The sequence below is a fragment of the Chroicocephalus ridibundus genome, chromosome 16 (assembly GCF_963924245.1).
Source record: "Chroicocephalus ridibundus chromosome 16, bChrRid1.1, whole genome shotgun sequence".
NCBI lineage: Eukaryota > Metazoa > Chordata > Aves > Charadriiformes > Laridae > Chroicocephalus > Chroicocephalus ridibundus.
This window is the reverse complement of record NC_086299.1, coordinates 9,110,435-9,128,315: the sequence shown is the minus strand read 5'-3', so window position 1 is coordinate 9,128,315 and position 17,881 is coordinate 9,110,435. Positions and strand designations below refer to the sequence as shown.

At 44.6% G+C, this 17,881-nt stretch overlaps 2 protein-coding genes across 5 annotated transcripts in view; both read right to left on the bottom strand.

Annotated features, from left to right (window-relative positions):
• Nucleotides 1-5,886, bottom strand: part of UBR4 (ubiquitin protein ligase E3 component n-recognin 4) — a 78,598-nt gene extending 72,712 nt beyond the window's left edge. For all 4 annotated transcript variants that reach the window (XM_063354105.1, XM_063354106.1, XM_063354107.1 and 1 more), the window contains exons 1-3: nucleotides 5,654-5,886; nucleotides 1,452-1,549; nucleotides 624-727 (exon numbers count right to left, since the gene is read on the bottom strand). In XM_063354105.1, the coding sequence (XP_063210175.1) occupies nucleotides 624-727; nucleotides 1,452-1,549; nucleotides 5,654-5,787 (336 nt within the window). In that variant the 5' untranslated portion in view covers nucleotides 5,788-5,886. The remainder of the gene's footprint in view (nucleotides 1-623; nucleotides 728-1,451; nucleotides 1,550-5,653) is intronic.
• A 237-nt stretch (nucleotides 5,887-6,123) lies between these two features.
• EMC1 (ER membrane protein complex subunit 1) lies at nucleotides 6,124-17,848 on the bottom strand. Its single transcript, XM_063353635.1, has 23 exons — nucleotides 17,716-17,848; nucleotides 17,415-17,539; nucleotides 17,069-17,134; nucleotides 16,808-16,901; nucleotides 16,215-16,343; nucleotides 15,928-16,054; nucleotides 15,418-15,567; nucleotides 14,917-15,084; nucleotides 14,253-14,324; nucleotides 13,707-13,766; nucleotides 13,339-13,461; nucleotides 13,008-13,104; nucleotides 12,168-12,284; nucleotides 11,044-11,243; nucleotides 10,649-10,798; nucleotides 9,901-10,062; nucleotides 9,536-9,655; nucleotides 9,154-9,291; nucleotides 8,608-8,781; nucleotides 8,234-8,444; nucleotides 7,923-8,007; nucleotides 7,306-7,435; nucleotides 6,124-7,118 (listed from the first exon to the last, which is right to left on the bottom strand). The coding sequence occupies exons 1-23, from the start codon at nucleotides 17,793-17,795 to the stop codon at nucleotides 6,939-6,941; spliced, it is 2,958 nt and encodes a 985-aa protein (XP_063209705.1). The 5' UTR covers nucleotides 17,796-17,848; the 3' UTR covers nucleotides 6,124-6,938.
• Between the last annotated feature and the right edge of the window lie 33 nt (nucleotides 17,849-17,881).

Below are 17,881 nucleotides of genomic sequence, written 5' to 3'. Positions count from 1 at the left end.
CAACTTCAGCTAGTAAGGGTACTGCAATGTCTCAAATCCACTCTGATCTCATACTGAACATCGTGATGGATTACTAACTGCAGATAATTCAGGTCACTAACACTGTCCCACTTGTTTGTGATGGAAAAGCATCTGGAAAAGCTCTCTCTCTTATGACACAGTAAGGCTTAAAGCTGGCGCTATCAAAAGATACACTATGTGAACACTTTTCACATATCTTTCCTCTTTGAAACAGATTTGAGTTCTTCCTAGAAGACTAAAATGCAACTGGGGAAGAGTCCATCTTTAAAAATTCAACAAACGGGCAACAGAACAGTTTTGATACAGGTTGTTATAAAAAACCAAATCAGACTATAGGAAACCACAACAGATTTAACTAAGAACTGCTTAAGCAAGGCTTCAGGCCATCTTTACTTTGGCTTGCTCACAAGCTGAAATTCTGAGAAAAGAATGCAGAGGGAAGATCCAGCAGGTATCAGTCTCTACCACAGCACTAGATCTTAAATATTTTAAGAACTTCAGTAATTGTGTTTTAGGTAACATTAGAGCAAATATTTCAGAATTAGACGACAAATCTCATTTTTGCACTCAGGCTTGCCCACACAGTCAAAATCTGTGCTCACCTGTGAAACAGCACACGCTTCGTCTGGGTTCTCAAGACGCAAGAGTGAGAATTCAATCAGGACTTTACAAGCAGCTGCCACTGATTGCAATTGGTTTCTTGGTACTGAAAAAAAACAGACGCTTGCATCACTCGGTTCTTAAATAATTAAATTGTAAGATGTTCTTAATGCTTTCAATAAAACAGAACGCTATGCAACACGCACGCATACACAATCAATCACGCATATATGCAATATAAATTCAGTCTTATTAAAATGTAAGAAGAAATGTCAGTAAAGCAAGGATAACACCTTCTACCCAGACAAGGTAATTTAGACAGATACAATGACCTCCCAGCAACAGTATTTAATACTGACAGAAACACTGAAGAACACGAAACAAGTTGACCAAAATCACTTTTCTGCTGAAATTGCCAAAATCTGTCAGCAAAAATAATATAAAACACTTTGAGTCACAATGTTTTGGTCATTATTCCAACTTAGTAACAAAACTGCTAAAGAATAATCCAAAAATCCTGAAAATGGATTTAAGCAGTTAATTTGACCAAAAATTATTTTCTCTAAATGAAGTCGGGCCAATGAATAAGCAGCCAAAAAGTCTATGCTGCCCAGTAGTTCATGGCAGAAAACTCCTATCGACAAGTTTCTCTTTTCATCGGAATTGACATTCTGCCAGTATAAAAGCTAGCAACACTGGCCTCTGCTTTAACCTCTGATTCGGAAAGAGGGCTGGAGACAAACACCAAAAGGACAACAGTTCTAGTTTATTTTTACTACATCCTAGTCATAACACAAGAGCAAGAGAAGAAAAGGAGAGGGAACACTTACTTAGACCACACACAGTAGTGATGTAATGTGTAGAAAGTGCAACGAAGGAAGAGTAAAAAGGCTCATACTGTTTGTCATGGTGCAGGATTTCAGATTCACTGCAATAGAGAACAGGAGATATGTCAATTGTATACAGCACTATAGCAGCACCACGTAACACTCAGGATATGTTATATCTATTAACAGATGTAAGACAAGATCATTAAAATCACTTGCTCTTTCCAAATCAAAGTTTCGAGAACAGAATCCTCTCCCCTGTGTCCCATCTCCCATGTCGTCAGGACAGAGTCCTCCAGCAGCAGACAGATCACGGCATCAGCATCACCATCCACGTAGAAAATTTAAGGAAATAATTCCAATTGTGCGTAAGTTTCTCCTTTATACCATCAAGAGGTCAGCCTCTTTAACAATTGCTCTCCCTGTCAGAGACTCATTAATCTTTAAGTTATTCTAGACTCAGCTGCCCATAAAGTTCTGACTGTTTGTTCTGCTAAAGCCAGGCAGGATTTGCCAGGGCTGGAGCACTGGCATTCCCTTTCTGTCAAGGCACGGAGTCAACTGGAGTTTGTGCAACTCTGCAAAACAGAAGGATCAAAACAGGCAATTGCATAATAACGACAAATACACAACAGCAGTGTCTGCAACAAGCTGGGCAGTAAAGAGTTTTGGCAGGTAACACACAGAGGAGAAAAATACATCCACTGTAATCAGCCTCATGGGTAGAAACTTGCCATTTCAGAGATCTGCATCGTTCTGCCCCGTGCACAAATCAACGCAAAGCCCAGAGCGAGTTAAAACGTAATGCCAACTCAAACCAAAAGTAAAAATTGTAAAGCAAAATATACATCAACACACTGAAAGTCAAGTCTCTGAGGCTCACTGGCCACAGAGAACGTTTATTTATGCTCAGAAACAACACGCTAAAGGATGCTGCAATAAAGCGTCACACCACATCCCATTTGCAGAGGAACCTGAAGGCAACCACGTCGAGGACAGAAACACAGCTCTGCCTCCATAGCTAGTTCTGCCCTTCATTTCTCCAGCCACAAAACTGAGGGACGCGGATATCTGCCTATTAAATGCTTAAATTAATTTCTTTCAGATTTTCACTCAGTGACATGAATGAGCAAGTTGGAAGAACCGATTTATACGACTCAACTTCACTCGCCACTTCAACTTTACCTCTCAAAACACAGCCTTCTCCACGTCTGGCAACAGTTTATTCCTGGTGGGGAGCAAAGGGAATCACAGCCTATCGTGGCACGCTATACCCCACTAAAACGATTTCTCAAGTGTGGCAATGACTAACACTGCTGCAGAGTACAGCAGAATGAACCCACGTATCCTCTTCACCCACCTGCACACAATGCTGGCAGCTTTGGCAAGGTGGGAGGAGGAAGAGGACACACCGTTCCCTTCTGACCTGAACAGCAACAAATTTATCCCCAGTCACCTTCCCTTTTTCTATCCTAAGTCATCGTTTCCAGTCATGGCGGGAGATGTGGCTGAAACAGAAGTAACTCCAGAATATATCAATTTTCCAGAAAAAATAACAGAGAAATATACTCATCAGCTTTGTAGCTTTGATTTCCTAGTTCTGAGAGGTTTTTTTTATTTAGTCTACCTGGAAAGCTGAAATAGAAAAGGAGCCATTATGAAGAGAGAGGCTTTACTTGAAGATATTGAGCAGCGTAAAACAACCGAGTTTCAGTGTCTCGCTCATCAGGCTTCACCTCGCCATCTCCTGCCAGAAGTGCACTGATGGGTAATGAGCCCAGAGACTGAATGTGCAAAAAAGTTTGTGCTCTCTTATATTCAGACACTAATTTTGCTCACCTATCTCTTTATACCTGACTGTAAATCAGCAGCAGTAGATGTATGTAACGTATTTTAAAAGAACAAATGAGAACAATTTGGGAATAACAGAGTACAGGAGAAATTGGCAGCTCCTCCCTCAATTACCCTTCTGCTGTATAGGGCAAGCTGTGCAAGACACAATACCCACCAGGTATAAGAACACAAGGGGTGCCAAAACCAGAACAAGATAGGGAATTTCATCTGGATTGGACAATAAGAGGCTTGAGTCTTATTAAAACAAGTTGTGGACTTGTTATGGTGGTGAAAAGTAGAAGGCATCTGTCAATTAATCATCAAATCCTTGCAAATAAACATAAATAAAAGATAACAGTTTAGTCTGTGTTGTGCTATTATGTTATTTCGCATGTACAGTGAGATTTAATAATAACTTTCAGCTAACATATTGTGATCTATTGCTTAAATAACTTTTGCTTCCCAGGGAAACTCATTACTCAGGCTAAGTGAGAAGCCTCTGTGTCAGTATCAAATATAACACGTCGGCAACAAATACCACCTCCTTTCTCTGCTTCCAAATCTCAAACAGGCCCGAAATAGACTCTTTATGTAAGGCAGCAGGCACAAAAGCAGCCTCTTCCTTGAAAAGGCACAGCAGCAGGTGCAGTTCTCCCTCTATTCCAAACACTTCCCTGAAAACCAGTCTCATTTGACTGCCACAGACTTTATATGTGTTCCCCTTCAGTTGCGCCTTTCCAAGTCAGCATTTCCGTAATTTATGTCAAATAAGAGACCAAAGCTTATCAATTCTTGAATATACATGCTAACAGGGGAATTCCAGTAACTTGACAATGCTTAAACCTAAAATATAAGAGTTGTCAGGAAAAGGACTTTATCGATTTACTTTGAAAAGAATAATGTTACTGATTTCACTGTCATTGCACCGCGTTTATTTAAGGGGAAATGCAGCTGCTTTGTGGATTGTGTCAACCAACAGTAACACTACAAGAGCTAACAATCATCATCTAAAAATAAGCTGAACAGATAAAATATTTTAGATTAGAAATCTAAAGATAGGTTATTTGTTCAGAATAGAAGAGCATAGCTCCAAACATAAACAAGCTTTACTTTTTCCTCTCTGATTTGCCACGTTATATCAAGGCATGAAATAAAATTTACTGTCCTGCAAGACTCCACGGGCCTTGCGCTTGCATTAAACCCTGTCAGCATCAGGCACACAACTCAAACCTCAGGGCAGCGCGACTTGAAAGCAACAAACTGCTGCCTCAAGTGGAAACTAAAACCATCGTTCTTGCTTTTGACAGAAACAAACCTCTCCCTGAAGTGAAGAAACACTTAAGTGTTTCTGTGATGTTCTTCTGCTGAAAGACTCCAATAATGAACTTTAGGCGCACTGACAACAGAGCTCCACAAGGAAAAGTGAAGCTGAAATGGTCCCTAAAAGAAAGATTAGCCTAAGAGCTGCCCAAATCACATAAATATTGAGTATGTGCAGGTTTCTAGGTGAACCACTACTATATATATAGAACCAGAACATGCATTTGAAGCGTCCATTGTTTGTAAGCTCAGCCATTCTATATTAAGCAAAATACCACACGGCTTTATTTTATTATCTTCCTTAACGCAGTGTTTATTTTTTGTTTCCTAACAACTTATTATGGTCAGGGTTATATCTTTGTAACTGAGCACAATATTGTGGCATTCATACCTAGTGTTTTAGATCACAAAATAAGCTATAAGTTAAATTATACAGCTCCAACAACTGCTGTCATGCTCTAACTTCTCTGGTTAAAAAAAGGCAGACTTGATTTGCTTCAGCTTCATTTCTCCTCAAAACGTGAGCAGTATTTCACCGGTAGAAACCAAACTAAAAGGAAGTTAATGCCACCCAATGGCCCCCCACAGGAGTCTGTCACCGGAGGAGATAACCCAGATGAGAGAACAGTTTTCACGGCACAGCCTGTGAAAGCGTAAAGCGCTTCAACAAAAGCGAAAACGCAACAACACTCCCGAAGCCTCTCCGCGGGGGAACTGTCAAAGGTGCTTTTGCTGTGGCCGAACAGCAGGCAAAGCCAACAGCCGGGCGTGCATCCTCAGCCCCGCTTATTAGGTCCCAAGGGCACCACCCCGAGAGCCTCCCAGTCCCCAGGAAAGCGGGAGGAGGCTGGGCGTAACTCCCTGGACGCTGCTCGGGGCTCCCTTTTTCCCCGGCAGCCCCAGCAGGCGCTGGCCACCGCCGCTGTCCCCTGCCCAGCACCCGGTAGGGCCGCTCCCCACAGCCCCCCACCGGCTTCCCTCCCCGCCGCTGGGCACCCGCCCTGAGGGAGGGACGCTGAGGGGAGGCAGGGCCCGGGCCGGTGAGCCCTCACCTCTCGATAACCGAGGCGAGCAGCTGCGGGAGCTCCTTCATCTCGAAGGCCGAGTAGGAGGCGGAGAGCAGCGGCCGCACTGCCACCTCCCAGCCCGGCTCCGCCGCGGCCCCCGCGCCGCCGCCCGCCGCCATCTTGCCGCTCCGCTGAGGCGAGGGGGGGGGGGCCGGCGGCGGCGGGGGATTGCGAGCCGGAAGCGCCTCCCCCCCGCGGCACACGCGCCGCGAGACAGGAAGTGACACACTGCCCACGCGCGCGGCGCACCTCCCCATTGGAGAAGGAGGGCCCGGCTCAGGCGCCTGCGCAGTACATGAGTCAGCAACTTTGCGCGCGGCGCATGCGCACTCCGCGTGCCTGGGCCGGGAGGGCGGCGCATGCGCAATGGCGCCGCCCGGGAGCAACCCCCGAGTCGAGGTTTAAAAGGGCCAAAAAAAAAAAAAAAAAAAAAAAAACCAAACCGAACCACTTACTGCTCCTCAGAACCGGGCTTTTATTGAGACGGCCTCTCCCGGGGGCACAGCGCGCTGTGAAACTCGGCTATGAGAGTGTACATCCAGGTACAGAGGGATAACGGCCATTATCCTGAGGGGGAGCGGGCGAGGGTCTGCACGCCTGAACCCCCGTGTTGTACACCAACGGTGGGAAAATTTAAAAAAAAAAAAAATAGGAAGGAGACAACGCTGTCATCATAATAAATAAAGAACATGGAGAGGGTTTACATTCAAATTCCGCCCAGAGCCCTGCAGCGTAACGAGGTGACCCGATGAGGCCAGTTCCCACTGACGTCCACCCAGTTTCTAAGGGAATGACCCAATATCGTCTCCCCTTCTCCAGCCTCGCACACTACCCTGGCTCGTGTTCCCTGCGGCCGACAGCCCCTCCGTCCTCCTCTCAGCAAGGCTTTAGTCAGGGCTGGAGCTGAGGAAGAGGCACGGATCAAGAGGACACACGTCCTTAGTATTATCTTCACTAACATTGGGGAGATAACATGATTGCAGATTTTAGGGCTTTAACGGAGGTTTAGGAGAGTTCTTTTTTAGTCATAACAGACTGATGTCTCTTTTTCTGTCTCTCTTCCATTTCTTCATTTCTTCTCACTGGGAGACATGTAGGCAGCGTATCGTTTCGTTGAGCTAGCAGCTTTTCCTCCCAAATCTTCCAGCAAAAATACAATATAGATGTCCGCATCCATCAGCCACGCAAGCTGGAATTTCTAACGGAACCCAGCAGCAACGCAGGGTGGCAGGTACCTTCTCCAGCCTCGGCCTTCCCCGCGCCCGCAGCCTTACCGCCAGGCACGGTTCAGCAGCTTCACCTGGGCCAGTCTCTTTGTGATCATAGTGGCAAAAACTAGCCCAAAGAGGACACTGCTTATCAGCACGTAGTCATAGTCATCTTTCAGGACATCAAACTGCTTCGACGGGTACACTCGGGTCTGGTAGATGTCCAGGCCATACGCGACAACCTAAAGAAACAAGATCATGAGCTAGTAACTCAGCTTCCAGCAGAAAAACAGATACATCAAAAATGGGTCTATAATTCTGATTAAAAGAAGAAATTTTGGAAGTTCCTCCCTGCCACAGGCTATGGTATCGCACTGCTCTGCCCACAAAATCCACAGCCCCACGTTGAATCCTCAGCCCTGTACTCACCAAACAAGTAGACTCCAGGCCGGAAGGGGCTGTATAAATCCCTCTCATCCGGGATATGGTTTGATTGTAGTTGATAAACCTCTCGGCATGGATCTGCACATCAGGGGAGTACGGGATCAGGTTCTCTTCTCTGAAAGGCATTTAAAGAGAAATCAAAACCCAGTCAAACAGCACATCATCTGTGTTTCCTAGCTTTATCATCACAAGCTGACCTCAATCAGCAAATTTAGCAGCTTTTCCCAGTGCAGATTCATTTTTGCTGCAGGATGAAAATCGAACACGCCAGCTGGGTCAGACTACACTGCAGCAGCCTGCTTTTCAGCTTCTGAAGTTTGAAAAATAGGTGTAATTCTAAAAACTTCAGAGAGTTACTCAGACTGCTGCTTCTTAGAGCGCAGACACAACAGGCTGGTTTTGCTAACTCTAAGACCTGCTTCATTACAGACAAATTTATTCCATCATCACAGACTGGAACAAAGCAACTTTGCTGAATTTCATGCAAGAATTGTCCTCAATCTGTCCAGAACAAGCTGCTCTACTTCACACTACCATATTATACACAAGATCCATCCCTCTTACAAGCTGCCCAGGAACAGCAGTTTTCGTGCTTTCCTTACCTGCTTTGTTCTGTAGGGATCTCTGGGCGGCGAGGATCCAGCAGAGCCTTTGGAAGGGAGAGGATAGCCCCGGAGGGAAGCCCAACTGTGCATTAATAAAAAATACATCTTAAAAATGGCCATTTCTGACAGCATTTTTTAACACTTAACATAAATATTCTCTTCGTGCTCAGCTTTGAACTTCCTGGGAGTCCAGGGCAGCCCCCAGGCAGGACTTTTGTCAGCAAACTGCATTTTGCTCGGTTTTCAGCGTGAAACCTGGCTCGTGCCGGTAGCAAAATCACATTCAGAACAGAGCGGCATATACTTACTGAGCAAGTGACGGCTGGTGATGCCACGCTCAGTGATGGTGGCCTCCATGGCACTGATAGCAGATGGGAAGATGTAAGATTGCTGGAGGACCTGAGGCAAAATTGGGCGGTCAAGGGAGCTGAAGGCTGTGGCATTGTATTGCTCCGTCCCCTCATACAGCTCCAGCACAGTGAACTCGTTCCGACGTGCCTTCGTGTTCCAGTATTGGTACTGGAATGAGAAAAGAATTTTAGGAATATGAGGCAAGTAACACAGTCAGTAACACAGAGGTAGCAGGAAATCACAGACAATGGCCAAAAAGTCTTCTCCACACAGGTTCAGCAACTGCCCCTACCTCCCAAACGTAAAGAACAAGACAAGAATAACTTCTTACCACCACCCAGTTCTCTGAATGGACAATGTGGACAGGTCCCTTCGCTTTCTTCTGTACCGAGGAGTGGATGATCCTGCCCGTGACTCCATCAATCAGATATATTCCAATGAAAGTGCGCTCATGATGCGTATCTGTGCTCTCTGTCACCACAGCAAGCAGGTTTGGATTCAAGGACTGGAGAAAAAGACAAAACCACTGAGAATCCCAACTTTAGTGCCACAGGCACCTTGTTTATCTGCATTTCATCTGGGACTAGGCATATAATAAACGAAGTATCTTATTAGCACAAATCACCTGAAGAAATCAAGCAGCTTCTCCCCTCATCATCAGATGTTTAACTGATTTAATTGCTGCATGAAAATATTTTATACAAGATATCTCCACCAAAATTAGCATCTTCTGCAGGGGGGTTACGGACACCAATGCATATATAGAAAAAATGGCACCACAGGGCAGTTAATCTCAACATAGTGCCTAGAAACAGTGCTGAGATCTTCCCATGAGATAAAGCATCAACAAAAAGTCAACAAAAAGTTCCGACGGCACCTTATAGAGGACACTGCGGTCTCCCATCACACGGCCCTGGGAGTGCACGTGCTCATTGGACCTCTTCCCTTTCACAGTCACTATCCTCTGGACCTCGGTGGGAATGATCACCTCCCAACTCTCCTCTGTGGTCAGGTCCTGCCAGAAAAAAAACATGACGTAGGAGGTTTATCTTGCCCTCAAAAGACACCATCTCCACCAGTAAGACACAGGGAGCTTTCTCTGCTTTTAATTTTTAACTTTCTTGGGCACATTTTGAGGCCTAGTAGAAGTCGTCAGCTGAACTGTTTCTACTTCAAGCAAAACTCCATAAACCAAATTAAAAGATCTACCATTATTTAGGAAACTGACATCACTGAAGATGGTAATGCATCTTCCATACCCTTTTCAGCCTGAATCCAGAGAGTTTTCCCTGCTCAGCATCAACAAGATAAAAAAAGATAGAATGGGCTATTTCTTCTAACTGGCGAAGGACATTTTTAGTTGCTGGGAAAGCTGTAACCTGGAAAAGAAAAATTGAAACACACATTAAAAACCAACTGACACACATAAAAAAAACCCCAAAACAACACAGAAAAAATTATTTCAAACATGTTTATCAGGTTTATAATGTCTGTCTTACCAGAATAACCTCATAGTTTTCTGTGAAATATTACTCAACGGCATTTTTTTTTTATCTTGCTTCAAAAGGGAGGGGAATAATTAACCAGAACATGAGGAAAACTGCCTCCAGGCAAAGCAATTTACCTTGTACTCATCATCGATCAAGAGTAGTACTTTGGCGTAGTCTTGATCCATAATAGGCAGAAGCAAAGTCTGAAGAATTGGACGCTTCAAAACAGGGGGAGCTACTTGACTTCTTTTCCCAAAGATGGGGTTAAAGACATACAGAAAGCTCATTTTGGTTTCCTAAAAAACAAACAAGATGCAAACCTTATTTCTAAGGCAGACAAAAGAGCTGGTTTTCTACCTGTTACCTGCCGGTGTTGACTATTCATACCCTGGATTCAGCTATTCCATCCTCAAAATATTCCGGCTGGATACACATATACTCTATCCCACATTTCTTTATAAAAAACGTACCATGGCATAACACGGTGTTCATGGCTTTAACTAAATCCTATCTGCCACCTGCTGAAGCAGTCTCAGCATGTGATAGTGTCTCCTCCTCCCTCACATATGGAGTACAAAACATCCTGCAGCCAGCTAAGGGACAGCCATCATCCCCTCGCTAATGGAGACCACGCACAACCTATATCACATGACCAAAGAAACTGGATGAAATTATTTCTTTTGTTTCAATAAAAGACTTCAAAATGAGCATCCTTACATTTTTTAGGATTGTGTGTCTGCTTCCCTTCAGCTCTCGCTCTCCTCCTGCCCCCACATCAGTGATAACCAGACGATACCCAAAAAGATATTCTCTTCTGCCCTTCCAAACGGCAAATTTCCATGCTAAGCACGTTCAACAGAGGCATACGGGAAAGGGACTCACCTTGTCCTTAACAAGCAAGGTACATTGCGGAGGGTGTGGGAAATGGGCTGTCGTTCTTTGCACCATCAGCTTAAAGGAGGAGCCTGGTCTCACATTCCTGAGATACTGCTTCCACAGGATGGTGCCAGAACTGCTTTCAATACCAAAAAGCTGAGCAGAGACACAGTAAAGCCAAAGTTTAGAACAACACATCCCTCGCAGTCAAGCACTGCATCTTTCTTTGGGATATAACAAAGACGGAAGAGTCTTACTCCCTTCTCCAAAGCTACCACAAAACATTCTGCACATCTTCTCACAACATTCTGCACAAAGCCCGGCTAAAAACAGGGGCGGGAATTCAGAGCTGAGACTCTTTGCTGCAGTATAGAAACAGATTTCTACCCTGGCTTCCTCACCTTTCCCGAAGCGGTGACCATCACCATCATTTTTTGGAGGTTGAATTCATCTCTGGCCAAATTGTCAATGTTAATCTCATTTTTAATCTGGCTCCGGGGTTTCCTGGCATCATAGAACATCTTCCAAAGATGGGCGGTCCAGGCTTGCAGCAGGATAAGCTGGGAGGACAGCCGCTTCAGAAACATCCCCAGCAAACCATCTGCAAATAGACCAACAGTGACAACAAGAGGGAAAAAATGTCGTGTCCCACTCTCTGAGTGAAATGATGGCCTCAGCAAGCAGAATAAATGTTGCCATGCACAAACCTGTGATAATTCTTTGCCTCTGCCTCCCACTCCAGAACAGCAGAGTTCTAGTTATCGCTTCTACGACAGACTCCGACATTTACCAACCTTTTCCCACTTCACACTGGTACAGCTCATTCCAAAATTTGCCCTCATCAACTGAAAGCAAACCTTCTTGCAGAACACATAATCTCTTCCTTTGTATTCCTTTTTTCTGACTGGTACTCACAGCAAGTGCCCACCTAAAGCTTACCCACCTATAAAGTCTACATCTCCCTCTGCATTCATTACTCAGAGCAACAAAAGACCTTGCAGTAAAAAAAATACTTAATTCTGCCCAATGAGGGTTTACATGTAGCTTGTCAAAATAAGCGAAACACCAGACTTCAACTATATTTCACCACTGAGGAAAGCAAGCAGACAGATCAAGTTCCACTAGGAAGCATTAGTCAGTATTAGAAAACACTGCATGCAGTCGGAGGTTACCTTGAATGGCTGCGTCCAGGACAGCAAGAAAAAACAAAACAAAGCAAAAACAAAAGCTATTGCAAACAAGTCTTCCAGAAAGAGTCAAAGGGAAATGTTTAGCAGAGATGGCCAAAATCCCTCCTGCTGCTGCTGGCTTTTAATATAACAATGTAATACGCTCATGGCGTCTGCATTTGGCATTGGACTTCAAAAGTTTAGACAGAAGTGGGTTTATTTTTGCTCACTTTAATTGCCACCAATAGAAATTTGAATCCTAACTCTCTGCTCAGAGGACAAAGAAAACAAGAAATACATTTATTCAGGAAGAAAAACAAACTCACAAAGGTAATTCTGTTACATGTATGGTTTACCTGCTTTCTTTCCAAATTCTCCCTCCAACTCAGCCTGTGCACCTGTCAGAGGCAGATCCACCATCTCCAAGCTTACCACTTCTGCTAGTGACTCCTCTCTACTCCATACAACTTTTCCTGGAAAGAAAACGGAGTAGAATATGGAAAAAACAATTTAATATCTGGGAATAGATTTTTAGAGGAAAAATCATCACTCAGTATAAAAGCATCTTGCAGTGGACCCTTCAAATTCAAATCACTGCTCTTAATGAAATCCAAAATAGCGTATATCTATCTAATATCACATGATTAGCTATTTCACAAAAGACAAATACTTTGTGCAACTGGAGCCACGCAGTTGAAAAAAACCCCACAGGAACAGTAAAAGCAATCTGATGTTTTAAAAGGGTTACGGTCACTAAGTCTGTTTAAAATAAGAGATACACAGTGTAAACACCTGGATGCCTTTTAAACCCTAGAAAATTCATGTCATCCAGATGGACTTTCAACCCTTTCTGCAAATTAGAGGTTTCTGCCATGAGGATCTTTTCTGAAGAAATTTTGAGGAAGATTTACAACTTAGATTCTCATCCTACAGAGTTCTGAAATCAGCAGAGACCCCATGGAATTTGAAGGCTCTGTCTGCACAAAGAACTGCAGAACTGTTTTCTCAGATAAGATGTCTTGTGAGGATGAATATTTCATGGGATTTAGCGCAGGACAGTTGAATTCCTTTTACTAGTTTCCAAAGAAAGCAATGATAAAACATAATCATTTGGGAGGTAGGGTTTTCTTCTTGTCCTACAGTGACAAGGTGCACACTGTTAAAAATGGAGTAGGTTAGCTGTTTGCGCCAGTTACCTGGCTGCTGGAGGAACATTAGCATGTGGTCTTCTGTTTGAACCAAGGCTCGATAGCCCACAGAGTCATCCTTCTTCAGGAAAACTTGGATGTATAGCTAGGAAAAAGAGCAAGCAGAACAGTGAGGTTAATGATCACGTGATCTCCTTGGAGAAAAAAGAACTCTTGGGTGAAACAAGAGCAAAGAGTCTGATTGTATGCAGTGATCTGGTGTGTCCACAGAATGCTTTTCACCTTGGCTGAAGGGCTCCACCAATCCTGCCAAACCAGGGTAGGGAGAGCACCGCAAGTCTGATAAAGCACAGGACTGAAAGAATCTCTCCCTGCTCACCTGCTGTGGCTTGGCACCGCTCTGCTCCAGGTTAAAGGTAATTGTGGTATCCAACAATCTTTGTCCAGTTTCAACCAGGTACAGATTAATATTGTAGGTTTGATTGGAGCAGGTCAAGGATTCCTATAACAAGAGGTGGGAAACAGCTGAGTTAAACGTACATGCCCCACCTAATTCTGCAGAAGGATTTCATATTCAGCAAGAACTGCAGCTTCAAGATGCTTTTAGATCATATACATGGAGCTGCTACAAAACATCAGTCTCCAAAGAGAAGCTGTAACAGCTTTTTCATTCTGTCCCTGCACGCAAAGGAATGAAATGGACTGTCAAGAACTTCTACTGTTCTTGAGAACAAGCGCGCTTTATACCTGCTTCCGGGAATCCTCCAGAGTACTTCCAGCATGAAGACCATCAGAACTTCCAGGTTTCTGAAACAAGGATGAGAAGAGATAACATGGCTTCAGACCCCAGTAAAGAGTATTAAAAAAAAAAAAAAAAAAAAAAAAAAAAAGTTTTTGAGTGCCTGACACGCCTCAGCTTGACTCTAAAAACAGGCAGGAAAGAGTTACATTCTGTTCTATTCCTGATGAAAATTAAACCTTGCTAAGTCTGGTATCCCCAAGAACTGCTCAGTAGAGACGATTCCTAGGTTACATGCCCACATACACAAGCTGAAAGAGGCTGCACACAGGACAGCATGCTTCACCAAGCCAGAAGTAGCCTTAGCTGGACACGATCAAGACCTGCTTGCATTACCATTGTCTTCATATATCTAAGAAGCTAATTAATCTTCCTCTTCCCGAAGTTACTACCCATCCCCGGGTCTGTGAAGGAAAACACTTGTGGAACCCATCCCCAGTGCATATCTACACTAGAGCCGTGGTGGTTACATAGTACAGGGAAATTGCACTCACTAGTTCACTCCTGCAGGTCAGGACAGCAGCCACAGTTTTCTCCCCAGTTGTTGCAAAACTCACCAGAGCTGCCTGAAAAGAAAAAAAACAGCAGGAAATCATAAAACAAACAAGAAAAATCTCAAAACCTACCTGTGCAGCAAATTAAGCCACTACTAGAATTAAAAACACATGATCTTTCACAGCCAAACTTCCAATTTCATTGCTTCACCAAACAAAAAGAATAAATATCTCTTATAATACTGAACATACTTCTCTTAAAGATGGAAACAGTTGACCTGCCACGGGCTTTTGAACCGTCACGTTGAGTGTTACTGAGCTTTTTAAAGCTTGTTTGCTTTTCAAAACCTCTCAGCTGGTCTAACAAAAATACTGCTGCACCACTGGCCACTCAGACATGCCTGTCTCTCTGCCCACCTCAAAACCAGGAAACTGTCTCAATGCTGACAGTTCTTGGAAACAAAGCGTACCTACACTGACCGCTGGAAATATTTCAGCAGCTAGTGTAAGTGAAATGAAATGGTTTTCAAGCATTGCAGCCAAGAGCACAATCAAAATGAGAAGCTCAGCAGCTTGTTCAGAACACTTAATTACAGAGGCGTTTGTTTTAAAGAATTTTAAGCTGTAGTTGGCCCTTTTGCTTAAGCGCATTTATCTTGGTTACCTGCTGGAAGTCCCGAAGGTGGCTGAGCAGCCCGTGTTTGTACTGCAGCAGAGAGAAGTGGCTCGGAGACAGCTGCAAGAAGAACTGAGTCCGCGAAGCACCAATTACACTGGGTTGAGTGGCCAATATCCTGGGCTGGAAGCCATCAGCAAACTCCAGGTCAAGTGACTGTGACAAGACATAAGCGTATGTGTTCGTAAGAACCTTTTCTTCACTGAAACTAATATCTTCCTTTTATCAGCAGCAATATAAGCTTTATGAAGAGTTTCCCCATAAGGCCTAGTCCATTGGAGCAAAGCTCTGAAGACATCAATCCAGGAGGAAGGATTAGATAAACAAAGTTTTCTCTCCCTTCCCTCAAGTTATGGATCATGCTCCCCCTGACACCACTCAATCATTCTGTAATTCACTGATAGGAGAGCCCCTGTGCTGCTGCGCTCAGTCAGGCACCAAATCTGCTGGACAATGAATTACATACAATGCCTTTTCAACACTTCTCACCTGCAGCGGGATCTGTTTCATCTCCTGCTCCGTCTCCAAAGAGCAAACGTAGAGTGAATGCGTGTCTGTGTCCACGCACACCAGCACTGCCTCCCCCACCACGCCGCACACACCATTTAAGCTCTTCAGCCACGGGGCTGCTACTCTGGTCTGCCAAACGAGACGTAGACAAAAAGATGGAGTTGTCAACAGAACAAAACCTTCAAAGAACCAACTTGAACACAACCAAGATTTTAAGTCAGAATTATTTCCCCCAATGACCCTGGGAGAAACTATCAGCCTGAGATCTCCAGGATGGTCCTGACTAACATCTGCAAGTCTAATTCAGTTTTGCTTTCAGGGTAATCAGCAGCAATATCAATTTATTGGCCTGTAGGCAATGCCACAGTGAAAGGGAAGTTTATCTGTACTACAACAACAATTAATTACTCTGCACACCACACCCCATCTAGTTGGAAGTACATTTGTTAACATCAAATTCAATATTTTGGATCTGTAGTCAAGCACTACCTGTTTTGTAATTTCTCCATCTTCTACACTGAAAGTTAAAATATTCAAGTGGCTCTGGGGAACGATTCCAAGCACGTAGATCACTCCAGTCCCATGGGAATACAATAACTGATACTGAGTGCTCTCACTGCAAGAGAAGAAGAAGCAGCAACCATGAAGCATTGTCTCCTTACGTTACTCTTTTCAGATGTTTTCAAAAGCGTAAGGCAAGGACGACATCCTTTCCTCTCCAAGGCAACAGGCTGCATAGCCAAAGTCTACACTTCTACTTAAAAATAATTTCTTGCCTTTCTGGTAAGTGTTCCACCCATTTCTGGTGCCCGTTGGAAAGGTAGTGAAGAGAGATGGCTGCCTTCTTCAGGACTGCCACGTATTTCACCGCATCCTGTAGTCCCACCAAACTAGCCACCTGGAAACTAAGCACAGGGCAGAGACAGTAAGTTAGAAAATTACTTTCTTCTATGAAAAAAACCCACACTCCGTTTGAAGACCTTCTTCAAACACTTAACATCAGTCTTGAAATATGATTTATAGCCCAGGTAATCCATCCTTGCTGATCTCAACACAGAGCACAAGACTGGAATCCAAACACCCCAAACCAGATGCAGGTTGAACGTGTTGTATATTTAAAGACAAAATCCACCTATGAAAAATACTTGTATCTCTTCCTCTTACTGGTTTGCTAAGAAATAGAAACAGCATTAGATTTAACTGCAAGGTTCAGGCATTCCTAAGGAATTCAGCCAAATGTTACTTCAGAAACCTTACATCCAACTAATTTTTCCCCATTATACAAGGGCAAACAAGGTCAACAACCCCTTTTTTCCTTCCTGGTCCAGGATTACAAAGGGAAAAAAACAGTGCAAACACAAAAGCCCACCTGCCAGTGTCCAGTGACATCTCCCAGTTCAACCCCCCAATGTTGGTCTCCCAGGAACGCAGAATACGTCCAGCATTGGACACAGTGATGGCATCTGCCCAGGAAATGAAGAAAAGGAGATGAACATAGAACTTGCAGCCCACCACAGATCAACAAGGCAATGAATTCTGGCACTTTCAACTTGTGTTCTAAGGTATGGTTGAGATGCCAAGTACAAGGACAAGTGCTGGCCCCAGCACACCATCTGCATGTTCTCCTTACCCTGCCCATGGATCAGCATTGCATCTATTGCTCCTTCGGGGGTTCCCTTGTCTACATGGCGCCACACTGAAAGAAAGAGAGTTAAATCAGAACAAGATTTTCTCCCCCAAAGGCAGTTGTTTGTTATTATTTTTAAACCTAGACTCTTCATGGCAATAAGTTTATGCAGAGAACAGTCCGCCTGCCTTAAGCAACAGCTTTTGAACTGATGGCTAAATCCTCTCATTCTGACAAAGCAGTTTTGCCTACATTAATTTATCAGTGTGAAAGCATAGCTCACTTTAATTGACACGTCAGCCCCAGGGCAACAGGCATATTCCCCACAACAAAACCCCACTTCACTCACGGATTTCACCACTCCTGGAGTTCAGGGCGGCCACCACATTTTTCTCGGTAGCCACGATGAGCTTCTTGGAACCCTGCGAAGCCTCCAAGGAAGCGAACTTGAGCTTCCCCACGTACTGCTGCCTCCTGGGAGGGGAAACGCGGGCTGGGGTTAAACGGGACAACGGGGCGCCTCGCTGAGGGGGCAATAGGGGGAAGGCCCAACGGGCGGCTGCCGGAGGAGGCAGCACAGCGGGCCCAGGGCTTGTTGCAGGAGGATCCCGGCGCCGTGGGGACCCCCGCAGCTTTCCCCCAGCGCTCACCAGTCGAACTTGCCCACTTGGTCCTCATAGACGGCGACCGTCACGGGCAGCAGCAGCAGCGTCCACAGCCCTGCCGCCATAGTAGGCCGGCCACCGAGGGGGCCTTAACGCCGCGGGGCCGCCCGCGCCGCCGCCTGCGCGGAAAACCCGCCTGAGCGGCGTCGGC

Excerpts from the sequence above, each read along its gene's own strand:
- EMC1 (XM_063353635.1), bottom strand. The coding sequence starts at position 17,795 with ATGGCGGCAGGGCTGTGGACGCTGCTGCTGCTGCCCGTGACGGTCGCC. Across the intron at positions 17,540-17,715 it reads CAAGTGGGCAAGTTCGACTG|GAGGCAGCAGTACGTGGGGA; the intron begins GTGAGCGCTGGG and ends TTCCCCTCCCAG. Across the intron at positions 16,055-16,214 it reads GTGGAACACTTACCAGAAAG|TGAGAGCACTCAGTATCAGT; the intron begins GCAAGAAATTAT and ends CTTCTCTTGCAG.